The sequence below is a fragment of the Camellia sinensis genome, chromosome 7, assembly GCF_055761805.1.
Source record: "Camellia sinensis isolate YWXY chromosome 7, ASM5576180v1, whole genome shotgun sequence".
Taxonomy (NCBI): Eukaryota; Viridiplantae; Streptophyta; class Magnoliopsida; order Ericales; family Theaceae; genus Camellia; species Camellia sinensis.
In genome coordinates this window covers 48,848,650-48,871,140 of record NC_138967.1, presented here as the reverse complement: position 1 = coordinate 48,871,140, position 22,491 = coordinate 48,848,650, and the positions used below count along the sequence as shown (strand labels likewise).

The 22,491-nt window shown below is 47.4% G+C and overlaps 1 protein-coding gene across 1 annotated transcript; it reads left to right on the top strand.

Annotated features, from left to right (window-relative positions):
• The first annotated feature begins 7,721 nt into the window (after window positions 1-7,721).
• LOC145794642 (uncharacterized) lies at window positions 7,722-9,604 on the top strand. Its single transcript, XM_082877053.1, has 4 exons — window positions 7,722-7,985; window positions 8,079-8,672; window positions 8,755-8,853; window positions 9,062-9,604. Exons 1-4 carry the CDS (start codon window positions 7,884-7,886, stop codon window positions 9,428-9,430), a joined length of 1,164 nt encoding a protein of 387 aa, XP_082733179.1. The 5' UTR covers window positions 7,722-7,883; the 3' UTR covers window positions 9,431-9,604.
• The last annotated feature ends 12,887 nt before the right edge of the window (window positions 9,605-22,491 follow it).

Sequence of the window (22,491 nt, the reverse complement as noted above, 5' to 3'; positions counted from 1 at the left end):
TATGATGCGCCGAGCCCGGTGCATGCAATACAGATGAATGAATGCAAACATGCTGTCATACTGTATGTTAATTTAAATATGCCCTAATCTAACCATCGTAAGCTGGTAAATAAAAGGGAAGAAAGACGTGGGGTTGGAAGACATACATCACACTCACGCACACTTATTACAATTATGCCCTTACTCGGAGGGTCCGAATAAATAACACAGTCCGAATATTACAGTCCCAAATAAAAGAATATTACAGTCCAAAATATTACAAAATTCTAATTAATTAAAGAATTAACTAAGAAAGCAAATAAAACTGGCGTGCAGGCCAGGGACTGCCTTGCTTCTGATGGATGATGCATGTCCGGATTGTCTTGCGCAGAAATCCACCGGAATGCCCCAATTAGCCTCTGTTTACACCTGTTCTTGAAATGCATGCCAAGCCCCAAAAAGTTGCTGATTCCTGATTTTGCTGCAACAGAGAGCAGAAAAGGGGCATAGCAATGTATTTGCACAGATATATGCATGTCTCGATCCTCGTGCCACCAATCACGCATACCGAGGCATGATGGCCGAGGAGTCGAAATGCACAACTCAATATAGGATGAATGCACATGAAACTACAGCTAAAACCTAACTCCATCATGGATAATCCGGAGTGTCGGTGACTGGGGAATTGAGACACATTCCGTCACTCGGAGTACGAAATGCACCTCGTTTCCCGTGCCCGGGCTAACTCTTATTCCGGACATGATGCAATATGCATGATATTCGTGAAATGCAACTAAGATACAATCCTAAAGTATACAATGCTACGGAAATAAAATGCCTCGAAATGCATGCACACAGGCACGCAAACCTAGATGCCTCGAAATACGTGCACACAGGCACACAAATCGAGATGATACATGAATGCAATGAAAATGAGACGTCTTGAAATGCGTGCACACGGGCACGCAAACCGAGGCAATGGTAAATGCAATGAAAATGAGATGCCTTGAAATACGTGCACACGGGCACGCAAACCGAGGCAATGGTAAATGCAATGAAAATGAGATGCCTCGAAATGCGTGCACACAGGCACGCAAACCGAGGCAATGGTAAATGCAAATAAAAATGAGATGCCTCGAAATGCGTGCACACGGGCACGCAAACCGAGGCAATGGTAAATGCAATGAAAATGACTAAAATGGCATGGAAAACATAACATGGACTTATACTAACATGAGGGAACCTCAGCCACACTCACATAAGAAGCCGGTTGATGAAAATGAAGTGCCTCGAAATGCGTGCACACGGGCACGCAAACCGAGGCAATGGCATACGCAATGCAAATGACATGGAAACATGATATGGGCTTGTACCAACATGAGTGAGCCTCAGCCACACTCACACAGGATGCCGTTGGATAAAAATGAAGTGCCTCGAAATGCGCGCACATAGGCACGCAAACCGACGCAGTGGCAAAATGTGATGAAATGATATGAAAACATGATATGGGATTATACCAACATGAGTGAGCCTCAGCCACACCCACATAGGATGTCGGTAGATAAAAATGAAGTGCCTCGAAATGCGTGCACACGGGCACGCAAACCGAGGTAATGGCAGAATGTAATGAAATGACATGGAAATGAATGGCAATCATTCTAACAGAATTTCAGCAACTAAATATGGGGGGAAAACAGTCCCGAAATGAAGCGAAATGATACCAAATGCAAGGAATTGTCCCGAAATGCAACATTAGGCACCCAAAATGGCCTATAGCTATGCCAAACATGCACAATATGGACATGCAATGCAAAGACAGAAGCTAGACAGTCCCAAAAAAGGCACTTTCACAGTTATAAACATGGCCAAACAGCAAACATAGGTATGGCAAAAATGGCATGCAAGAATAGGGGCCAAAAGAGGGGTAATGAAGCAAGTGATATAAGCAAAACCCAAACTGAAAAAGTTCCTGCTACAACACTAAAGAGGGACCAAAAATATGAATATTTACAGTTTATGGCAGCCTTAAAATCAGTATACAAACATGTTAAAAGTGTGATGCAAAATTAGGCTCAAAAGTGGCTACAACATGAAGTATACAAAATAATCACCAAACAGCCAAAGACCCTTAATAAAACATGTATAATGGACCAAAATAAGCACTTTTCCAGAACTGTAAAATGGCCAAAAACAAAAGCATGGTAGGCTAACTAAACATGCAAGAATGGGGAATAAAAGAGGGATATAACATGAAGTGACCTATGGAGGCCCCAAACCATGAAAGAACCTAAATGAAAAATGAAGAATGGACCAAAATAAGGACTTTTTCAGAACTGTAAAATGGCCAAAAACAAAAGCATGGTAGGCTGCCATTGCATGCAAGAATGGGGAAGAAAAGAAGAGTATAAAGGTAGGTACAACATGGAAGTCCCAAATGGTGTTGAGCCCTTCTTCAATGTTGAATAGGGGCTCAAAATAAGCCTAATATCAGTTTACAACATGCTCGAAAACAGATTGCTCATGGGTCAAAAATAGCATGCAAAACTATGACATACAAGAGGGTCAATGAAGCAAGTGTGTCATGGAGGGCTCAAACAGGGTTGAGCCCTTAATGAAAAGTGAAGATGAGCTCAAAAGGAGGCCCTTTTCAATTAGGGCCGGAGCTTGAAACAAAAAGAAAGTGGGGCTTAGAAATAGATCAAGAAAAAGGGTCAAAAGGGTAAAAGTATTACTTACCCTTGAAGACTCAAACTTTTGTTGCTTCTTGGATGAATTTGCAGCTTCTTTGGCCTTTGAGAAACCTTCCTTGTTGCTGGAAGTGAGGTGGTGGTGGTAGAGCTTGGTGGTGTAGAAGGAATGATGGTTAGGGACTTAGGGTTTTTCAAAGAATTGAGAAGGATGAAGATGGAGTTGTGTATGGAGGCTTGAAGGAGAGTTTTTCTAACCCCAAAATACTACAAGGCTTGCTTGCTATATAGGCCAAAGAAGGGGTGTAAAGGTGGGGGAAAAGGAGAGTAATATTCCCCCACGAAATATCCCCCAGATAAAGATCTTGTCTGGGGGAAACAGCTCCACAGCTGTAAAGTGTACAGTGCAAGGAAGCAGGCCGGCCTGGTACTTTTGTTGCAGGTGGCCGGCCGGCCACACCCCCTAGCCGGCCGGCTAGGGGTCAAAAGGTTCAATGAGATTTTCTGGCCGGCCACCAACTGGTGGTGTTCTCCTATGTGTGTACAACACAACCATGTGGTTAAAATTCCAAGAAAGTGGGTCCAAGGGGTTCAACATTGGCCCGGAAAGAGGGGTTCAAAAGGGTCAAGTTGAATTACTGGCCGACCATGAACTTTTAGGGTCCTCTCATGTGTGTACATCACAAATATGTGGTTCAAAGTTCAAGAAAAAAGGTCCAAGGGGTTCAACATTAGCCCGGAAGGAGGGGGTCAAAAGGGTCAAGTTGAATTACTGGCCGGCCATGAACTTTTAGGGTCCTCTCATGTGTGTACATCACAAATATGTGGTTCAAAGTTTGAGAAAATGGGCCCAAGGTGTTCAACATTAGCCCGGAAGTGCGAAAAACGGGCGCCGGAGGGCGTCAGAGGATGTATAACTGGTTGCTGCAACAATTGCTGGCCTCTCACCCTTCAGTGACCTCCCCGGTGATAAAACAGAGGTACCTGCCAAAAATGTACGAAAACCGTTGCAAAACGAATGCTCGGGGACCAAAACACGCAGTTCAGGGTCCCGAAAATGGGCTGTTAAACACCGAAAGTGGTGTTCGGCCACGAAGTGGGTTTCTCAGACCCCAGTGTCCCTCAAAAGGGATTAAATAAGATGTATGCCAAAAACCGGAGCAAAAGGAGATGGTTAAGCGGTCCCGAACCGGGGCACATGGCCAACGATCCCGAAAAACCGAAAACCGGACTCCGAAATGGGCAAAATGGCCTGCGGCCACAAAATGTAGCCCACGGCCACTGAGAGATGGTCTACGGGACCTCTCCTTTCCCTCAGGAAAAGAAACAGAGAAAACCGAGTCTGGTTCGCAAACCGAGGCAAGGCACAGAAGAGGGTTCGGAAGTCCGGAGGCAGGGCTCGCAGCCGCGATTCTGAGACTTCTGAACAAGCACAACATGTAATATCACCAAGCACTCAATCGGTGACGTCTGAGTCTTAAGGTCGATCAAAAATGGGGTGTCTACAGTTGCCTCTCTTTGACAGAACTCGGAAGTCATAAGTGACGGGAGTGAATGTCAAAGCCTAGAGACGACCCATTTTTGACAAGGCCGAAGACTTAGACAAACAGACAGGATAAACAGAGATGTGCCCGCAGGCAGGGGGCAAAATGCAAATGATATGCAAGAAGCCGAAGGTAACCCAATGATCGTGCAAATGCAGCAAGCTGTAATGAAGCAAGTATTCGCAAATAGATGCAACAGTTTTAAGCAAGAATGCAAAGCAACAACTACATTTCATGCAGTTAAGAATGCGGAGGATCATTCAATCCCCGCCACGTCTCACACGGAGAAGATACGATACCTGTGCGATTCGTCTGGTCGCACCAGCCTCAATTGAACCGTACATACAATATCGTGCCTGCAAAAGAGAGAAATTGCAACAAGTACAATATGCTACCAACATATATTCAATGTGATTCTGAAAGTTTGACACACGCAGTGCCGGTGAGTGTATGCATCGCAATGCAAGAGTGGAACATGCGTGACAACGTATGCTCAAACATGGAGGCATGCCAATACCAAGAAATGTACGTGACAAGGCAAGTATGCTCATGAGAACGCAAGATAATGTGCACGATAGCGCGAAACGAGCATGAATCAGGGTGTTCACTTGTCATGAAACAACGAGTACGGAAATGCGTGTTTCGGCGAAGGCAACCCAATTACGGCCTCCGATCCGCTTCCCTGAAAGGTTACAACTCATTCAAAAAGGATACACTTTGATTTCGATGAATAATGATGAGACATATGTCAGAACTTGAAGCTGAAGTCCCGACGGAGCAATTTCGCGACCGAAAGTGTACTTTTCTTGAACTTTTTCAGGTCCCGGGAACTCCGATCTTCCTCAAAATTTGCAGAGAGCTAGGTGGGCATGTGGGGGACATGGCCGGCCGTTCATCTTCCCAAGGGGAGGTGGCCAACCGGTTTCCAATAAAGCTAAAGGCTGGCCGGCCATTTCTGTAAAAAGCAGATAGCTGGCCGGCTAGAAATAGGGGCCGGCCGGCCATGTGCTTTATCCGGGGGTATTTTGGTCTTTTTCACTCCCTTTTTGCATGCTTCTTCAACCAAGACCTTGAGCCTATAAAAGGCAGCTGAGGCCCCCTTCCTTTCTTGCCTTCTACAACACTTTCCTCTCCAGATCTGAGTTTCACGCGCGTTTTCCAATGCCCCGTGCAAATTGTTTTCGCAAAAACACTCAGTTTCAAGCACTTTGAAGCGATTAAATTCCGGCTTCGGAGCTTCTTTTTGCATTTTCGCCACTTGAGGTAAGTTTGTCTCAATATTTGGAATATTTTCTCGGGAGTTGACTTTTGTTGACTTTTCATTTCCCGAGAGTTGACTTTTGTTGACTTTTTCCAATTTTGGCCCATTTTGCTCATTTCTGCTCCCTTTTACAGATTCTTTGAAAATGGCGGGCAATTCTCCCCACGGCGGAGGTTTTCCAGGTGCCGGAGATGATTTCGATCCCATGACTCTACCCTCGAGGACCCGACCTTTCATTCCCGGGAGGTACCGTCCGCCAGCACACGTTCTTCCGCGCGCTGTCTTCCGTCACTTTACCAGTTTTGACGAGCGAGCACCCGGGGATCTGCTTCTCAGAGAGCCGGAGCAGCATCTCTCTCACGAGGCCCGAGAGGTATTTACCTCATCTTCTGTATTTTACATTTCGCACCTCTGCCATGCTTGAACATGCAGTTTAGCTTATGACATAGTACTTTGCTTACATCTTGAACATGTAGTTTCAACACTTGAATTTTTGAACACTTGGCTCACCAATTAATTGTGAACGCACTGTACACATTAGTTAAGAGGCGAACACACGGTTCAAACACTGATTTGTCGAACACACAGCCCGAATTCGAAAGTGAACACACAGCCCACACTTTACATTTTCTGAACACGCAGCCCAGATTAGATAGTGAACACGCAGCCCACAATTTAACTGAAAGTTGAACACGCAGCCCAAATTTCAAATTTTCTGAACACGCAGCCCAGATAGATAGTGAACACGCAGCCCACAATTTAACTGAAAGTTGAACACGCAGCCCAAACTTCAAATTTTCTGAACACGCAGCCCAGATTAGATAGTGAACACGCAGCCCACAATTTAACTGAAAGTTGAACACGCAGCCCAAATTTCAAATTTTCTGAACACGCAGCCCAGGTAGATAGTGAACACGCAGCCCACAATTTAACTGAAAGTTGAACACGCAGCCCAAATTTCAAATTTTCTAAACACGCAGCCCAGGTAGATAGTGAACACGCAGCCCACAATTTAACTGAAAGTTGAACACGCAGCCCAAATTTCAAATTTTTTGAACACGCAGCCCAGATAGATAGTGAACACGCAGCCCACAATTTAACTGAAAGTTGAACACGCAGCCCAAATTTCAAATTTTCTGAACACGCAGCCCAGATAGATAGTGAACACGCAGCCCACAATTTAACTGAAAGTTGAACACGCATCCCAAACTTCAAATTTTCTGAACACGCAGCCCAGATAGATAGTGAACACGCAGCCCACAATTTAACTGAAAGTTGAACACGCAGCCCAAACTTCAAATTTTCTGAACACGTAGCCCAGATAGATAGTGAACACGCAGCCCACAATTTAACTGAAAGTTGAACACGCAGCCCAAACTTCAAATTTTCTGAACACGCAGCCCAGATAGATTTTGCATGTAGCTTATTTCACTTCATCGGCACACAGCCCATTTCATTTCATTGGCACACAGCCCATTTCATCTCATTGGCACACGGCCCTTTCATTTCATTGGCACACAGCCCATTTCATTTCATTATTGACACATGTATTCATTCTGAATGCAGGTTGGTTCTCGCAGTGTGCGGGGGTATGGTTCCACCATCGCGCGGGACTGGTATGCTGAGCTCCCGGAGGCCGTCCGAGATTTGGTAGATTTGGCAGGATTCGGGCCCTTCTGCGTCGGGTTGTCACGTTGTCCTGCCAGGAGGACACTGATGGCGGCCCTGGTAGAGAGATGGTGGGACACCACCAATTCCTTTCATTTCTCTGCTACCGGGGATATGACCATGACCCCTTTTGACTTCGCTGTATTGACGGGCTTAGACGTCGGAGGTTGGTCCATCCCCTACGATGAGGATATGGGCGAGTGGGAGGCCGCCTGGATGTATCTGTTGGGGGCTCGCCCGCCTGTTGATAGGGTTTCAGGGAGAGTCCGATACACTTGGTTCTCTTCCCATTTCCGGCGGGCGGAGATGGTGCCTGAGACTCCCGAGGAGACGGAGCAGTATGCCCGTGGTTTCCTGATGTTCCTCTTCGGGACTACCCTGTTCACCGATAGAGGGAACACCGTTGGGCTATACCTGCTGAGCGCTCTAGTCGACCTATCACAGGTCCATCGATATGACTGGGGTGGCGCCGGCCTGGCTACCCTTTACTTTTATATGAGCGTGACCTCCCACGGGCGGGGCGACTTACTTGGCGGCTACTGGAGAGCCTGTGAGGTACTTTTCTGTCCCCTTTGATTTACATTTCTGCTTTTCATTACTTGTACATTGCACACCCAGCGCACTTTTACAGTCTGTATTTTGCTCTCAGCATTTCGTACTTGCATTCTGCACTGTTTTTCTCAGCTATGGGTCTATGTATACTTCCCATCATTAGCCCCAGAGCTGGAGGTGGTAGGGATTCCCATGACCCCATATTCATTGGTGTTCGAGGGCCCACACCGGCCGAGGCCTCGAGAGACCCTCCTTCTCCTGCGACAGTACTTTGACACTGTGCGACATTCAGAGGTACCTCAGAACTTTCAATTCCTTTCATTCTCATCTTTGATTTGCTCTGTATATTCTCGATTTCTGATTGGTTTATGCATTTATCATCCGCAGATTACATGGCAGCCCCGGGTGTCCCTGGGTGACGGTCTCCGACTTCAGTATACCGGAGCGTCGGGCATTTCCCAGTATAGGGTCCTGCTCGAAGGGCCGGTTGGCAGGGTATGGTTCCTGGGGGAGCGCTTTCTGCGCCAGGTATGGGGGTATCTTTCTCAAGATATTCCCGCAGTACCCCCAGCCAGTATGCGGACTGCTGACAGGCTCTCTTACTCAGAGGTAGTCGGCGCCATGCTGGGCAGTGATGCTTTACTATATGTTGAGGAGGGGGACTACGCCACTTACCGTCACATATATTTGATGCCTCCATTGACGGGAGCTCATATCCCGATGATGAGGCCTGCCGGTATGTCATCCTCGGACCAGGCTCGGGCTCGGGCTGCAGACGCCCCTTCTACTAGCAGGGCCGGTACATCTAGAGGTGGGAGTAGACCGATTCCTCCGGCTCCGTCGGTTCATCCTCATCCCGGATGGCCAGATATGCCTACTGAGTTGATGGCGTGGCAGTATGGGGCTAGCTCTCCGACTCCGATTCCACTAGAGCCTCCGATGCCCTGTGATCGATACGCCATTGATCCGGACTCACCGCCGGTATGCTCCACTTCTTTTCATTCATCATTTAGATGTTTAGACACTCTTCTGTTCACTGATGATTATGAGCTCATTTTTGCAGCCATCGCGAGGGTACATGGAGGAGGTGGTTGGACTGGTGGCCACACTCGAGGGCATGGTCCTGCGTAGGGAGGCACAGTTGTCTGTCGCGGGCATTCAGGTACCCTTCAGTTTTCTGGCATTTATCATACTTCTGATGACATGCTGATTTCTACTGCATCGATAGACTATTTGTGTAGAGCACATCTGACACACACCCCACTTGTACACTGTATTAACATGCACACACTTTACGTATCCTTTGCTTGTATCTGCATCTGATGTATATATTTGGACTGATGTATTTGAATTGAACTCTTTGTTTTCAGATGCCTTCATGGTCCGGTCAGCCGCAGACCAGGCCACCTGGGCCTCATTGGGGAGCTGGGCCATCTGGGCCTTTTCAGGGGGCGGGGCCATTTCGGCCTTCCCGAGGAGCCGGGCCATCTAGGCCTTTTCGAGGAGCTCGAGGGGGGCCTGTCCGCAGACGCAGGGCTCACGTTGTGGAGGTGGAGCCTGATGAGGAGGAGGAGGATGCTGAGGAGGAGGAGGAGGCTACCGACCGTCAGTCAGAGACATCTGCTGAGGAGGGGGCTCCGGTTTTGGCTCGGGGAATAGAGGCGAGGCTGAGGGGAATCCTGAGGATGACAGCTCTGGCTCAGATGATGGTGTGGAGATTGTCCCGTAGAAGAGGATGAGGCGTGCTTCTCGTTCCCGCTCCCGAGGACTTTGATGTTGTTATTTCCTGCTTTATTTTTCTTTTTGCTAGTAGTTTGTAGCACTTTGCACATTGTTAGGCAGTTTTATTTTTTGTAAAACTTGTACCTTCGTTTGTTGTAAAGCATGATGGAATGAAATAGCTTTTGAAAAAAGTGTTTGTATTTTAAACTTTTAGCATCATATCGCATCATTTTATTTTGCACAAAAGTGAAATTGAATGGTAATGTGCATTGTGTAATCACCAAGTCAGGTAGTGAACCGACGCAACAAACTAAGCAACTCAACTTACTAAGATATAACAGGACCTTTAGCAAGTTTACAACTTGATAAGCAAAATGCAACAACGCAAATAATCAAGATTTTAACAAAAATGGCTTAAACAGAGAGCAAAGACTCAAAAACTCAAAAACATGTCCGCTCGACAAACAACTCGATAAGCAAAACAACAACTCGATAAACAAAACTCAATAACAACAGAGTGTTCTTCTGACAATCTGGGCATCGAAACGCATCCGAAACGGAGGGAGATAAAGGCCTTTGACTTTCCCGTTGCATGGAAATGCTTGGAACTTTCCCTCGAAGAGTAAAACAGGGCCAAGGAGATACACTGCAGCATTGCCAGCCATCCCTTGGAGCCGGCTGGCCATTTTTGTGGAGAGAGACAGCTGGCCGGCCATTTCTGAAAAAGTAAATGGCTGGCCAGCCAGAAAAGGTGGCTGGCCGGCCACTCAGTCCTGCAGCCACCAGATTTTTGACACGTGTCCCCGTGAATAGTGTTTTTCCCTCTATAAAAGCTTCAACTTCGGGAACATTCATTTCATCTTAGTTTTAGCCAAAGATGGAGGCGTTCCTCGCAGAAAATATCACATCTTGGATCTCTTCTCTAGATGGCTCGGAAAAGCTGAATTTCCGGGGTTTCGGCTTGAATGCACTATTCATGCTGAGCCGTACTCCGTTACATCTTCCTTTTCTCCATGCCGCGGCAAGGTTCTGGAATCCAGTGACGCATGTTTTTAGCTTTGGCGGCCAAGAGATGTGTCCCACTTTCGAAGATTTTCAGGTTTTGATGGAGTCTGAATGCTCTGAAGTGATCTTGCCTCAGCTCCGTTTTGGCCACGCTCAGGCTTTAGGGCAGATGTGTGGGCTCACGGCGCATGATGCTCGATCTATGATCTGCAGTGGGGAACTGGACATCCTCGGCTTGATCCGTCGTTTTTCCGATGCTGGTGACCGTAGCAACCATTATTGGCAGGGTTTCCGGCAACACGCCCTCTGCCTATGTTTGTTGTCCCATTTTCTGCTTTCCTCGGGCTTCGGCGGGGCTAGCATTCGCTTGATTGAAGTCGCCCAAGGTTTGAGAGAAGGAAAGAGCTGTATTGCCATGACCTTGGCCGAGACACTGATGGGCTTAGATTCTGTCGCCGGGAGGTGACTAGGTTTGCCGGGAGTCCACTGCTGCTGCAGGTAATGTTTCCCACCCAACCTTACATATATATTTGCTCACATCACTCGACCCTCAGGCTCGTTTTTTTCTCACAAAACCCTTGTCTTACTTTTCTCTCATCGTACATCTCTCTGTTCTTTATTCTCTCATTTTCCATCCCTCCCCTAGGTATGGTTAATGGATAAGTTGCAGGTTGTGGACTCTTGCCCGGCTTATTCAGCTCGAGGCTACTTCTTTCGGCAGCGCCTAGTCAATGCTCTTGACAAAAGGTGGTGGTTCGATTGGATGTGCAATTTGTCCGCAGACGGCATTGCTTGGCGTTGTCCTTGGCTCAACCTCCCGGCAATGAGCTATAGTATGTCTCGGCTGATTGGGATCCAATTGATTGGTCTAACCCACTGCGTATTTTATTTTCCGTTCCGGTTCTTGCGTCAGTTTGGCCATGATCAGACTTGTCCACCGGAGGGGATCGAGTACCCAGCCGCTTTCCCGATCCGGGGTGCACAGCTTGCCCGATATGCCACGGCATGGAGGACTAGAGAGCTCCTGGCCCCTGCTTCAACTTTCAGTTGCACTTTGTCCGACGAGTGCTTGGATTGGCTCAACGAGGAGGCACAGGTTGGGCCTAGCTTGGCATCAGATGCTCCGTCCAGCTCTGGGAGGGGACACAGAGATACTTGATTCAACTATGCCCCAAATTTATTGCTTATTTAGCATTTTCAAGTTTTCGTTATGAATGTACTAAAAAAGCAACCTCGATTGTAATGCAAGAGCAGGAGAACTCAGTTTTGAAATCAATGAAATTGAAAGTTGTGGTACTGAAAATTTTCCGCTTTTGGTCCAAAAATGGTCTTAGTCGTAAAAAGATTAATTTGAACAAAGTCAACTTTTATTAAAACTTTTCAAAACTATTTTCGATGTGGATCAGAACTGGACACGCCGAAGATCTGTCTCTGAGATGCACAACCCCAGATCCCTTCAACTGGAAAGTTGCCCCTAGTCTGAAGAACAATGCGGCACTTCAAAGCAACGGAAAGTTGCCCCTAGTCTGAACAGCACTGTACCGGAGATCGCGATAAATGCTGGTGGATAAAGATGACTGAGATGATCAGAATGGACAGAGTTGATCGGGGAAATGTTTATGGCTGAACTTCAAGGCGAAGTTGCCTACGTATCCCAAAGATGGGAATCAAGCCTTACGTAGTTCAGGCGAAGGTTCACTCGAGTATTTTCACTCTCCTTTTGCGCTCTAACTTTTGCCAAGGCCGCCCTTTGCGGGTTTTCAACCTTGCGAGCTCAGTTTTTATATTTTCTAATTTTTTTGTGCTCTGACTTTTGCCTAGATCGCCCTTTCGGGTTTTCGGCCTAGCGAGCCTCTCAAGGATAGTATTTCTTCAACTTGTCCATATTGATCGGTTGTAAGAACTCCAAGCCATCTAGATCCATCAGAACCACAGCTCCACCTGACCAGATAGCTTTGATGATGTAAGGACCAGTCCAATTAGGTTTGAACTTGCCCCTTGGGTCGTGGATGGGAGCTCGGTTGTCTTTGAGCACCAAATCTCCTTCTTTCAGATTCCTGGACTTAACCTTCTTGTTGAAAGCCCGGGCAATTCTTCGTTGATAGCCTTGGATGTGGTACAGTGCTTTCAATCTTCTTTCATCAAAGAGCATGAGTTCTTCGAATCTGCTTTGCTGCCAATCTACTTCGGCTATCTGGCATTCAGCCAATACTCGTAACGACGAAACCTCAATCTCAATGGGTAGAACAGCCTCCATTCCATAGACCAATGAATATGGAGTTGCTCCAGTAGAAGTTCTGATTGAAGTCCTGTAGCCCCACAGAGCAAATGGCAGCTTGTCTGGCCAATCCCAATAGGTTCCCACCATCTTCTGTAGTATATGCTTGATATTCTTGTTGGCGGCCTCAACCGCCCCGTTGGTCTGCGACCGGTATGTAGATGACTTATGGAAAGCCACATTGTATTTCTCCAACAAGTCTATCACTTCTTTCTTGAAGTGGGAACCATTATCTGAAATTATTTCGTTTGGCACCCCGTAGCGACAGATGATGTTGTTCCTGGTGAACTTTGCGACGAGCGACGCCTTCAACACCGCGTATGATTGGGCCTCGACCCACTTTGTGAAATAATCTATCGCTACTAGGATAAACTCATGCCCGTTTGACCCTTTCGGGGTAACAGCTCCGATCACATCAATTCCCTAGACTGAAAAAGGCCATGGCGAAGTCATGTTGTACAGTTTTGACGGCGGGATGTTCATGCGATTTGCATGGATTTGACACTTGTGGCATCGCCGAACAAAGCTAATACAATCCTCCTCCATGGTTGACCAGTAGTAGCCCTGTCTGAGGATCTTTCTGGCCAGCATTACTCCATTCATGTGTGCACCGCACTCTCCCCCATGGATGGCTTCCATCAGGCGTTTTGACTCTTCAGCTTCTACACAGAGCTTATGCATTCCCAGATGACCCCTTTTGTACAGCTTTCCCCCGCAGATAACGAACTGAGCAGCCATTCTTCTGACAGCCCTCTTATCTTTGGCATTTGCCCCTAGTGGATATGTCTCCTTTTCCAAGAAGTTCCAGATGTCGTAATACCAGGGGTTGCCGTCTTGAACCTCATCTATGGCGGAAATCGACTCGTATGCTGGCGTGAACTTCTGATCAATAATGACCGGACGCATCCGGACTCCGGACGGAATGTCTATCATAGAAGATAGAGTTGCTAATGAATCTGTAAACCTGTTGTTCTCTCTCACGAGGTGGGTGAAATTCAGCTTCTCAAACCGAGGGATTAACAAATCTAAGGTTTGGTGGTAAATTATCATCCTTTCCTCCTTGACTTTCCAATCTCCTTTCGCTTGAGACACAACGAGGTTCGAGTCCCCAATGATGTCCAACCGTCTTGCCCCTAGTTCCAGGGCTGCTTCCAGGCCAGCAATACATGCCTCATACTCTGCTTCGTTGTTGGAAACTTTGAACCGGAGCTTGAATGCTAAAGGAATACGGGAATCGTCAGGCGCTATCAGCAACACCCCTATCCCATACCCATACTGGTTTGACGCTCCGTCAAAGTACATCGTCCAGGTTTCATCTTTGACGTGCAGAATGGCTTCATCTGGGAATAGATACTCAAACGCTTCATCCCCCTCAACCGGGTGGTCGGCAAGGAACTCCACTACCGCTCTCCCTTTTACTGACTTGCGCGTTACATACTTCAAATCAAATTCGGAGAGCAACAGCAGCCAACGAGCTAGCCTACCTGTAAGTGCTGGTTTCTCGAAGAGATATTTGATGGGATCCAAACGCAAAACCAACATTACAGAGTGGGCTAACAGGTAGTGCCGCAGCTTCCTGGTTGCCCATACCAAGGCCAAACAAGCCTTCTCCAGCGGTGTATAGCGGGTCTCATAATCCAGCATCTTTTTGCTCAGATAGTATATGGCCCTTTCCACTTTGTCTTCTGACTCCTGTGCGAGCATGCAGCCCATGGTAGTTTCAGTTACCGAAAGGTACAATATCAACGGTCTCCCCGGCTCTGGCGGTGACAGCACGGGTGGGTTCTGTAGATACTCTTTGATCTGCTCAAAAGCTGCTTGACATCGGCCGTCCCATTGGAATTTCTTTCCTTTCTTCAAGAGACCAAAAAGTGGTTCACAAGTCAAGGTTAATTTAGAAATAAACCGTCTTATGAATTGCACTTTACCCAGAAAGTCTCGCACCTCCTTTTCAGTCCTTGGTGGTGGCATTTCTAAGATGGCCTTGATTTTGGAAGGGTCGACCTCGATGCCCCTTTGTGTGATCAGAAACCCTAGCATCTTCCCTGCTGTAACACCAAACGTGCATTTCTGGGGATTCAGTCGCAGCCGAAACTCTTTGATCCTCTGAAAGAATTTTTGTAAGGCGGTGTAGTGGCCCTCTCTATCTTTGGACTTGACAATCATGTCGTCCACGTACACCTCGACCTCTTTATGGATCATATCATGCAATATTGTAGTTGCTGCCCGTTGATACGTAGCTCCAGCATTTTTCAACCTAAATGGCATCACTCTATAACAATATGTACCCCACGGGGTAGTGAACGCAGTCTTCTCCCAGTCTTCGGGTGCCATTACTATCTGATTATAGCCTGAGAAACCATCCATAAATGAAAGCAAGGCGTGTCCTGCCGTGAAATCCACCAATTCATCGATGTGCGGCAAGGGGAAGTCGTCCTTCGGACTGGCCCTGTTCAAATCTCTGAAGTCTACACAAACCCGAATTCTGCCGTCCTTCTTTGGCACCGGAACTATGTTGGCCAACCAAGTTGGATATTCAGATACCAGCAGGAACCCTGCGTCAATTTGCTTGGTGACCTCTTCCTTAATTTTGAGAGCCCAGTCCGGGTGAATCCTTCTGAGTTTCTGTTTGACAGGACGGGCCTCGGGGTCAAGAGGGATCCGGTGCTATACAATCTCAGGATCGATTCCAGGCATGTCTTCGTAGGACCACGCGAAAACATCTTTGAAATCTTTTAATAAAGCGACTAAGCGCTCGCGCTCCTCCGAAGACAACGTGGACCCGATCTGGACCAGCTGCGGGTCCTTCTCAGTACCAACATTCACAGTAGTGATTTCATCCATTAAAGGCTTAACAAATCTTTCCTGCTCTTGATCAATTAATCGTTGCAAAACTGGGGGAATTTCTCCCTCGCTGTTTTCATCAAAATTTTGAAAATCCTGATTTAAGCAATAAATCAAAGGCACAGAAAAATACTCGGAAACCACATCCACATCATTCTCATTAAATATTTCCAAGTCGTCAGATTCCTCTGTTACAACAGACTCAAAAGAAAATGAAAAAGACGACCTAGACAGGACTGTGGCATCCGGGTTATCACCCCCAGGAATACCGGACTTAGACTCAGTCGAGCTGGAATCTGATTCCGACGCACAAGATTCGGTAGAATCAGATTCCGGCTCACTACCTGACCCGGAACTGCTAGATAAAAAGCCTTCTTCATATTGCCAGATGAGAGAAGGTGCGATAGATGCATCCAAGATCGGCGCTGGAAAGCCCGTAGCTATTTCATCTCCAATCACAGAAACCGAAGAGTTATCCCCCAAGCACTCTTGGCTGATCGGAGGATCTGATAGTAGACTCGCCAGTGCTACCCCCATTTCAAGCTCTGTGCTCTCAGGATCCACTGCTTCACATTGCTCAACCTCAGTTGGTGGGTCTGTCTGCGCTTCGGCAACGTCATCCCTAGATAATTGTATGTCGAAGAAGATTTCAAAACCAGGCACGCGCGTCCCCTCCGCGTTTAGCCATGGCTCCGGGAAGCCGCAGAATGGAAAATCTTCCCCCTTCCGGACGAAACGTCCGTTTAGGGTACCCCAGATGGGCCTGTGCATTAACTCAAATGGCTTCCTAGCCTTCTTTGCTCTGGCCCTTCCGGCCATTTCTTTTCCTTTCCTCACCCAATCTTCCTTGGTGGGCAGATAACCCAGTCCAAAAGCGTGAGGGTTGTGTGGCACTTCGGCCAACACTGAGACGCCTTTCCGGCCGCTTCTCCCTAATCCCATCCCGGGGGTATGTTTTAGCTTGTTCATAAGGTAGATAGATTGTGCACTAACATACATTCCCTCATTCACAGCCATGACATTCTGCACTACTTGAGCCTCGGCCAAAGTGAACCCCGACAAAAACACATCCTCTGTGCCGTGCTCAATCTCCAAGACAGGTGTAGACACCTCCGGCGGCGGATGGATTGATGAATTCCCGAAAACTATCGCTACCCCTTTAGCATCTGATGTAGAGTGGAAGAGACTGCTTTGACCTGGTGCAACCACGGTCGCCCCAAAAGTAGGTTAAAGGTTGCAGGAACGTCCAAGATATGAAATTCAATGCTGTGTTGTCCTGGACCAACCCTGGTTTGAATTTTAACAGTCCCCATCACTTCTCTGCTGGTATTGTCGTATGCTCTGATCACTTGGGTGGTTGGGACGAAGTCCACGGGTTTCAACCCGATTGTATATGCCGTTCTGGTTGGGCAGACGTTAATCGCAGACCCGGTATCAACAAGTACCACCGGTATCCACTTATCTCTACATTCCACAGAAATATAGAGGGGTTTGTTATGACTTGTGCCCTCAGGCGGTAGCTCCTTGTCCGAAAAGGTTAATGCCGGGGAACCTCCTCCCGGAAAAACCAGCCCAACCAGCTGTTCAGGCGTGGTGTCTATGGAGAGTTTGGACTTGTCCATAGCAGATAGGACAGCTTCTCTGTGTACTCGTGATGCCATTAGCAGTCCCCAGATGGAGATGTCTGCTTGTATCTTTTTTAACTGTTTCAGCACGGCTTCATCCTCAATCTGCTTCTCCTTCTGTCTCTCCGCTTCTCTATCCTTCCCGGATGCCTCGGGTTGGTCCAGATGTGGGGGCTTGAAGTACCGCCCACTTCTTGTCATATGGTCCACTTCATCAAGATACCAAGTATCATCCGGCTGGTTATTCCCCCAGTCTTCATCCGTGTGGGCAAGACACAAGTCGTCATCTTCCCACCACATTCCGCTGGCAGCCAACAGACACCTGTCTGGCTCCGGTCCACTCGCACTCTCAGCGCTCTCTGTCCATATGCTCACGGCATTGTCTGTCTTCGTGCACACAGCACTTTCAGTCCCCTTAGGGCCTTTTGCTTTCCTAATTCTCTCAGCCTCCTCGAACTTTCCTTGTTCCAGCTGCGTCAGTACAGCTGTTTGTTCAACAGTTCCCATCTCCATAATGCCCATGTCTCGAGTGGAATTCTTAGCACCGGCGCTCTCCGGCGATACAACTTGACTTTCGGCCATTCCGGCCACAACTGATATTTCTGCCCCTGCCGGGTTCTGTTCTGGTTGGGCTTCCCCCACTGCATCCGGTTGATCCTCGAGCCACCCAGTGGCCTCCTCTGATGCCTCATAATCGTACCAATTGATTGACGCCTCCCCCAGTTCCTGGTAGTCGAGAAATTGCAGGTTGGCAAAGTCTTCCTCTGCGGTTGTCAAATCATCTGCCCATAGCCCAGATCCATCCCCCCGGATCACGCATAGCTCTCCTGTCTCTGGCAATTCTACGCTTAGCCCAATTCGGCTCGTTGATAGGATGTGCTTGCTTGGATCATAGGCTCTCCCAGCAAAATTCTGTCCAGTCTCAGATTCAACAATCTCATTCTCTCCCGAAATCTGCCCTGCCCTGTCTTCGACGGTCACCACCATCGGTTCTGGTTGGGTTTCAGAGATGTCCACCATGCACAAGAAATCAGTGCAATCGGGGAGGAGCACCTCTGGTTTGGGTAGATGGGTGGGCGTAATATAGATGCTAGGATCGTAAGATACGACCCCAGTCTGGATAAAATTAATTCTTTTGGGAGGAGGAGCTTGGTTATGTGGTGGGAGAGGGTTGGTGGTGACATTGGGTTTATCAGGAGGTGTGATCACTTGTTTGTCAATAAGATCTTGGATTTCATGACGCAATCTGTAACAACGGTCGGTGTCATGACCGTGTTGTTGGTGATACGCACAGTATTTTGACGGGTCGTAAGAGGGGGGGAGTGGATTCGGTAATGGCTTTGGTTCCAGGGGTTTTAAATGATTTTTTCTGATCAATATTCCCAGAACCTTGGTCAGAGGCATATATAGTGGGGTAAAGGTTCTTTGGCCTCGTGGTTGGAATCTGTTGGCTTGTGTGTTGCTTCCGGACGCGCCGGAGAAGGGTGTGGCAGTCATGGGCCTTGGAGGGGGAGGGGGAGTGGTGGTGACCATACTAACTTCCGAGGCTCTCGTATTTGCAGCGCCACTCGGGCCCGCATTGTTGTTACGGTTGAGCGTCCTCCTCGGTTGTTCCCTGTCGTGGTCAAACAGACCTTGTCTCATTGTGTCTTCGATTTGCACCCCCATATCATGTAAATCTGCGAAAGTAGGGAAGGGGACTACAATCATTCTCTGCATCAGTTTTGGGTGGAGATTGCGCACAATCATCCGGATTTGATCTTTGTCTGTGGGCCTTAAAGTCATTGTTGACGCCTTTGCCCTCCATCGGATCACAAAGTCCGAGAAAGATTCCTTGGGCTCTTGCCTTGTCGTTTCAAGATCGCGGGTTGTGATCTCGATCTGAGTGTTGTACGAATATTGCGTGACAAAGGCCTCAGCCATTTCATCCCAATTCTTTTTCACTTCATCTTGTAATCTTGCATACCAATGGCAGGCCACACCCGACAGGGTTCGGCCGAATAGTGAGAGCTTCTGTGGTCGTGTTAGGCCCATTGGCCGCAAGACGTCTGCAAACAGTCGGATATGGACCATGGGGTCGCCGGTCCCGTCAAAGCGGTCGATTTGTGGCATTTTGAACCTATCGGGGAGTGTTACGGCCTCCTCGGTATATCCATCTTCGATATCCGGCATAGCCTTGACCCCTTGGGATTTCTTGAATAGCTTCTCCAGTTTGTTCAATTTCAGAGCTGTATGATCAACCTCGACCTCGAAGGGAGAGTCCGGGTGATTGGGTGTATGGACCTTGGACAGTTGTGGTGGAAGCGGGGGCGGAGCTGGCCCCGTTGGAAGATTTGTGTCCTCTTGCAGATTTTGGATAGTCGGCACAGTATTCTGGGTGTTTGGAGGAGCGTTCTGAACAGCAGATGCCTGCTCAGGTAATGGGGCTTCTGCTGGAGGAGGAATTTGGTGTGAAGCAGATGCTGTACTCTGTTGTTGCAGTCTGGTAATCAGCTCAGCCTGCTGGGTCATAATCTCAGCTTGTTGCTTAGCGAGTTCATCCCGATGAACGGCATCCTGTTGCATGGCCCGCATGGTTTCCTGCATTTGGCGCATCATTTCCTTAACTCCTGTTGGTGCCGTCATACTGTTTTGATTTGTTGTTTGAACTACTGGCAGATCTGTCTCAATGGGGATCTCAATCCAACTGTCCACTGATGGGGGATACCACTGTTCTGGTGCTCTTTGTTCAGATACACTGCGCTTTTTCTGCTTCCTTCTTGTAACAGGGGGTAGAGAATGGAACACTGGCTGTCCGTCGATTAGATCCTCAGATCGATGGAGTCGACGACCTCGTGTCCAAAGTGCTTGGGGAATGCCTGCTGGGTTGGAAGCAATCGTGCTAAAACTGACCTAGCAAAAGATAAATAAAGCGAAAAGGAAATAAATAAACAGATAAACGGACAGCATAACAGCTTAAAATAAAATGCATGACACACAGCCGGGCATAATCAACACACAGTCAATAAGCTGAATAACACACTGTCCTCAAACACTGATTATTATCCCTGTATCACTGTCCCCTAAAACAGAATCTGATACCCGCAGATAGCTAATTCTCAAATACTGGCTGATGCCCGCAGGCCTGATACCCATAATACTGAACGGATGCCCGCAGGCCTGATGCTGACAATACCGAACTGATGCCCGCAGGCTTGATACTGACGATCCTGAACTGATGCCCGCAGGCCTGATACTGACAATACTGAACTGATGCCCGCAGGCTTGATATTCAAACTCATATACTGATACATGCATTCCTGTAGAGACGCACTCTAAAGCACATAGCAGATAAATGAGAGCCAAAACACCCCTATGTTGGGGTAGGGTTTCCCTGTCCTATTGTGTCAGGAGCTAGGGTTTCATTACGCACGCAGCGGTTTCAAACAACCTATAAACGGGTAAGCAACCTGTCCTAATTTGGAATGGTCACTATGGATCCGAATATGCACTAGGTCGAATGGTCAAAGAGGGTGCCCCGGTAAAACCGGGGTTTGTGTTCCCATACTGGCAGATCCCACAACCGGTCAGCCTTATGGTCATGCCTTGACAAGACAAGCCTCCGGCAAACCGTTCAGGAATAGCAGATGGCAAACACGGTGTCCTAGGCGCACCAATGCAAATGCAATGCAAAGAAACACACAAGTGTATTCAAAAATAGATATCATGAGTTCGAGTCAAGTTCTCTAAATCTCCAGCAGAGTCGCCAGAAACTGTAGACGTCCCCCGAACGCCCCGGGAGGGTTAGCTCCCGTTCTGTTCATTTGGGGTCACTACAGCTCGGACTCTCGAATGTTACGGTTCCTAATCTGAACCAAAGAGTCCAAATCCGGCAAATCATTTTGAGAAACTGATTTTTGAAAAAGTAGTGCCAAACATGGACTGCTTTGCCAGATACAGAGTCGCCACCTAAATATTTTATTTTGGGAAATTTAGGAAACCCTGACTCGGTGCCAAGAGGCCACGTGTCCGTCATCACCAAAGTTGCCTCGGCTCGGGAACTTGGGTACGATTGGGGAAGGTCACTTCGTGAGCACCCCCGCTCGCCCGGTCATAGACCGGCCTCTACTAACCATGATATCAATTTTTGAAAATATTGTATGTTCTTATTCCGGTTATTAGCCTAGGTTACTATGTGATGCTCACAGCATACAAGTATAGACCGGGTCGCCTAAATTGGAACGAAACATTTCATGTTTGTTTTTGAAAATGGTTTGCTACCCGCAGGTAGGCTTGAAACATTTGATGATTTATTCCAATTCAGATAACCCAACCTTCACCCACAGACATTCAGGCAGTTATATCAGATAACCACATAGCCTCATGGTAAGCATGCTATTCATGGCAGCACTCACACGCATGTAAGGATGCTAAAGCATAAAGCTTACCAAGTACTCCAAGCCAAAATAGAAACTCATTAGAAATCATGCATGATCCTAATTATACAGAAATGCCTAATGCAACACATACAAAATGCAATTATGGCAGGCTTGGCTATTCTAAGATGGTATATGAAATGCTACAGCTATCATTTATTCAATTTGTAATTGAAAGTACAATGCAGTTAGTATGATGCGCCGAGCCCGGTGCATGCAATACAGATGAATGAATGCAAACATGCTGTCATACTGTATGCTAATTTAAATATGCCCTAATCTAACCATCGTAAGCTGGTAAATAAAAGGGAAGAAAGACGTGGGGTTGGAAGACATACATCACACTCACGCACACTTATTACAATTATGCCCTTACTCGGAGGGTCCGAATAAATAACACAGTCCGAATATTACAGTCCCAAATAAAAGAATATTACAGTCCAAAATATTACAAAATTCTAATTAATTAAAGAATTAACTAAGAAAGCAAATAAAACTGGCGTGCAGGCCAGGGACTGCCTTGCTTCTGATGGATGATGCATGTCCGGATTGTCTTGCGCAGAAATCCACCGGAATGCCCCAATTAGCCTCTGTTTACACCTGTTCTTGAAATGCATGCCAAGCCCCAAAAAGTTGCTGATTCCTGATTTTGCTGCAACAGAGAGCAGAAAAGGGGCATAGCAATGTATTTGCACAGATATATGCATGTCTCGATCCTCGTGCCACCAATCACGCATACCGAGGCATGATGGCCGAGGAGTCGAAATGCACAACTCAATATAGGATGAATGCACATGAAACTACAGCTAAAACCTAACTCCATCATGGATAATCCGGAGTGTCGGTGACTGGGGAATTGAGACACATTCCGTCACTCGGAGTACGAAATGCACCTCGTTTCCCGTGCCCGG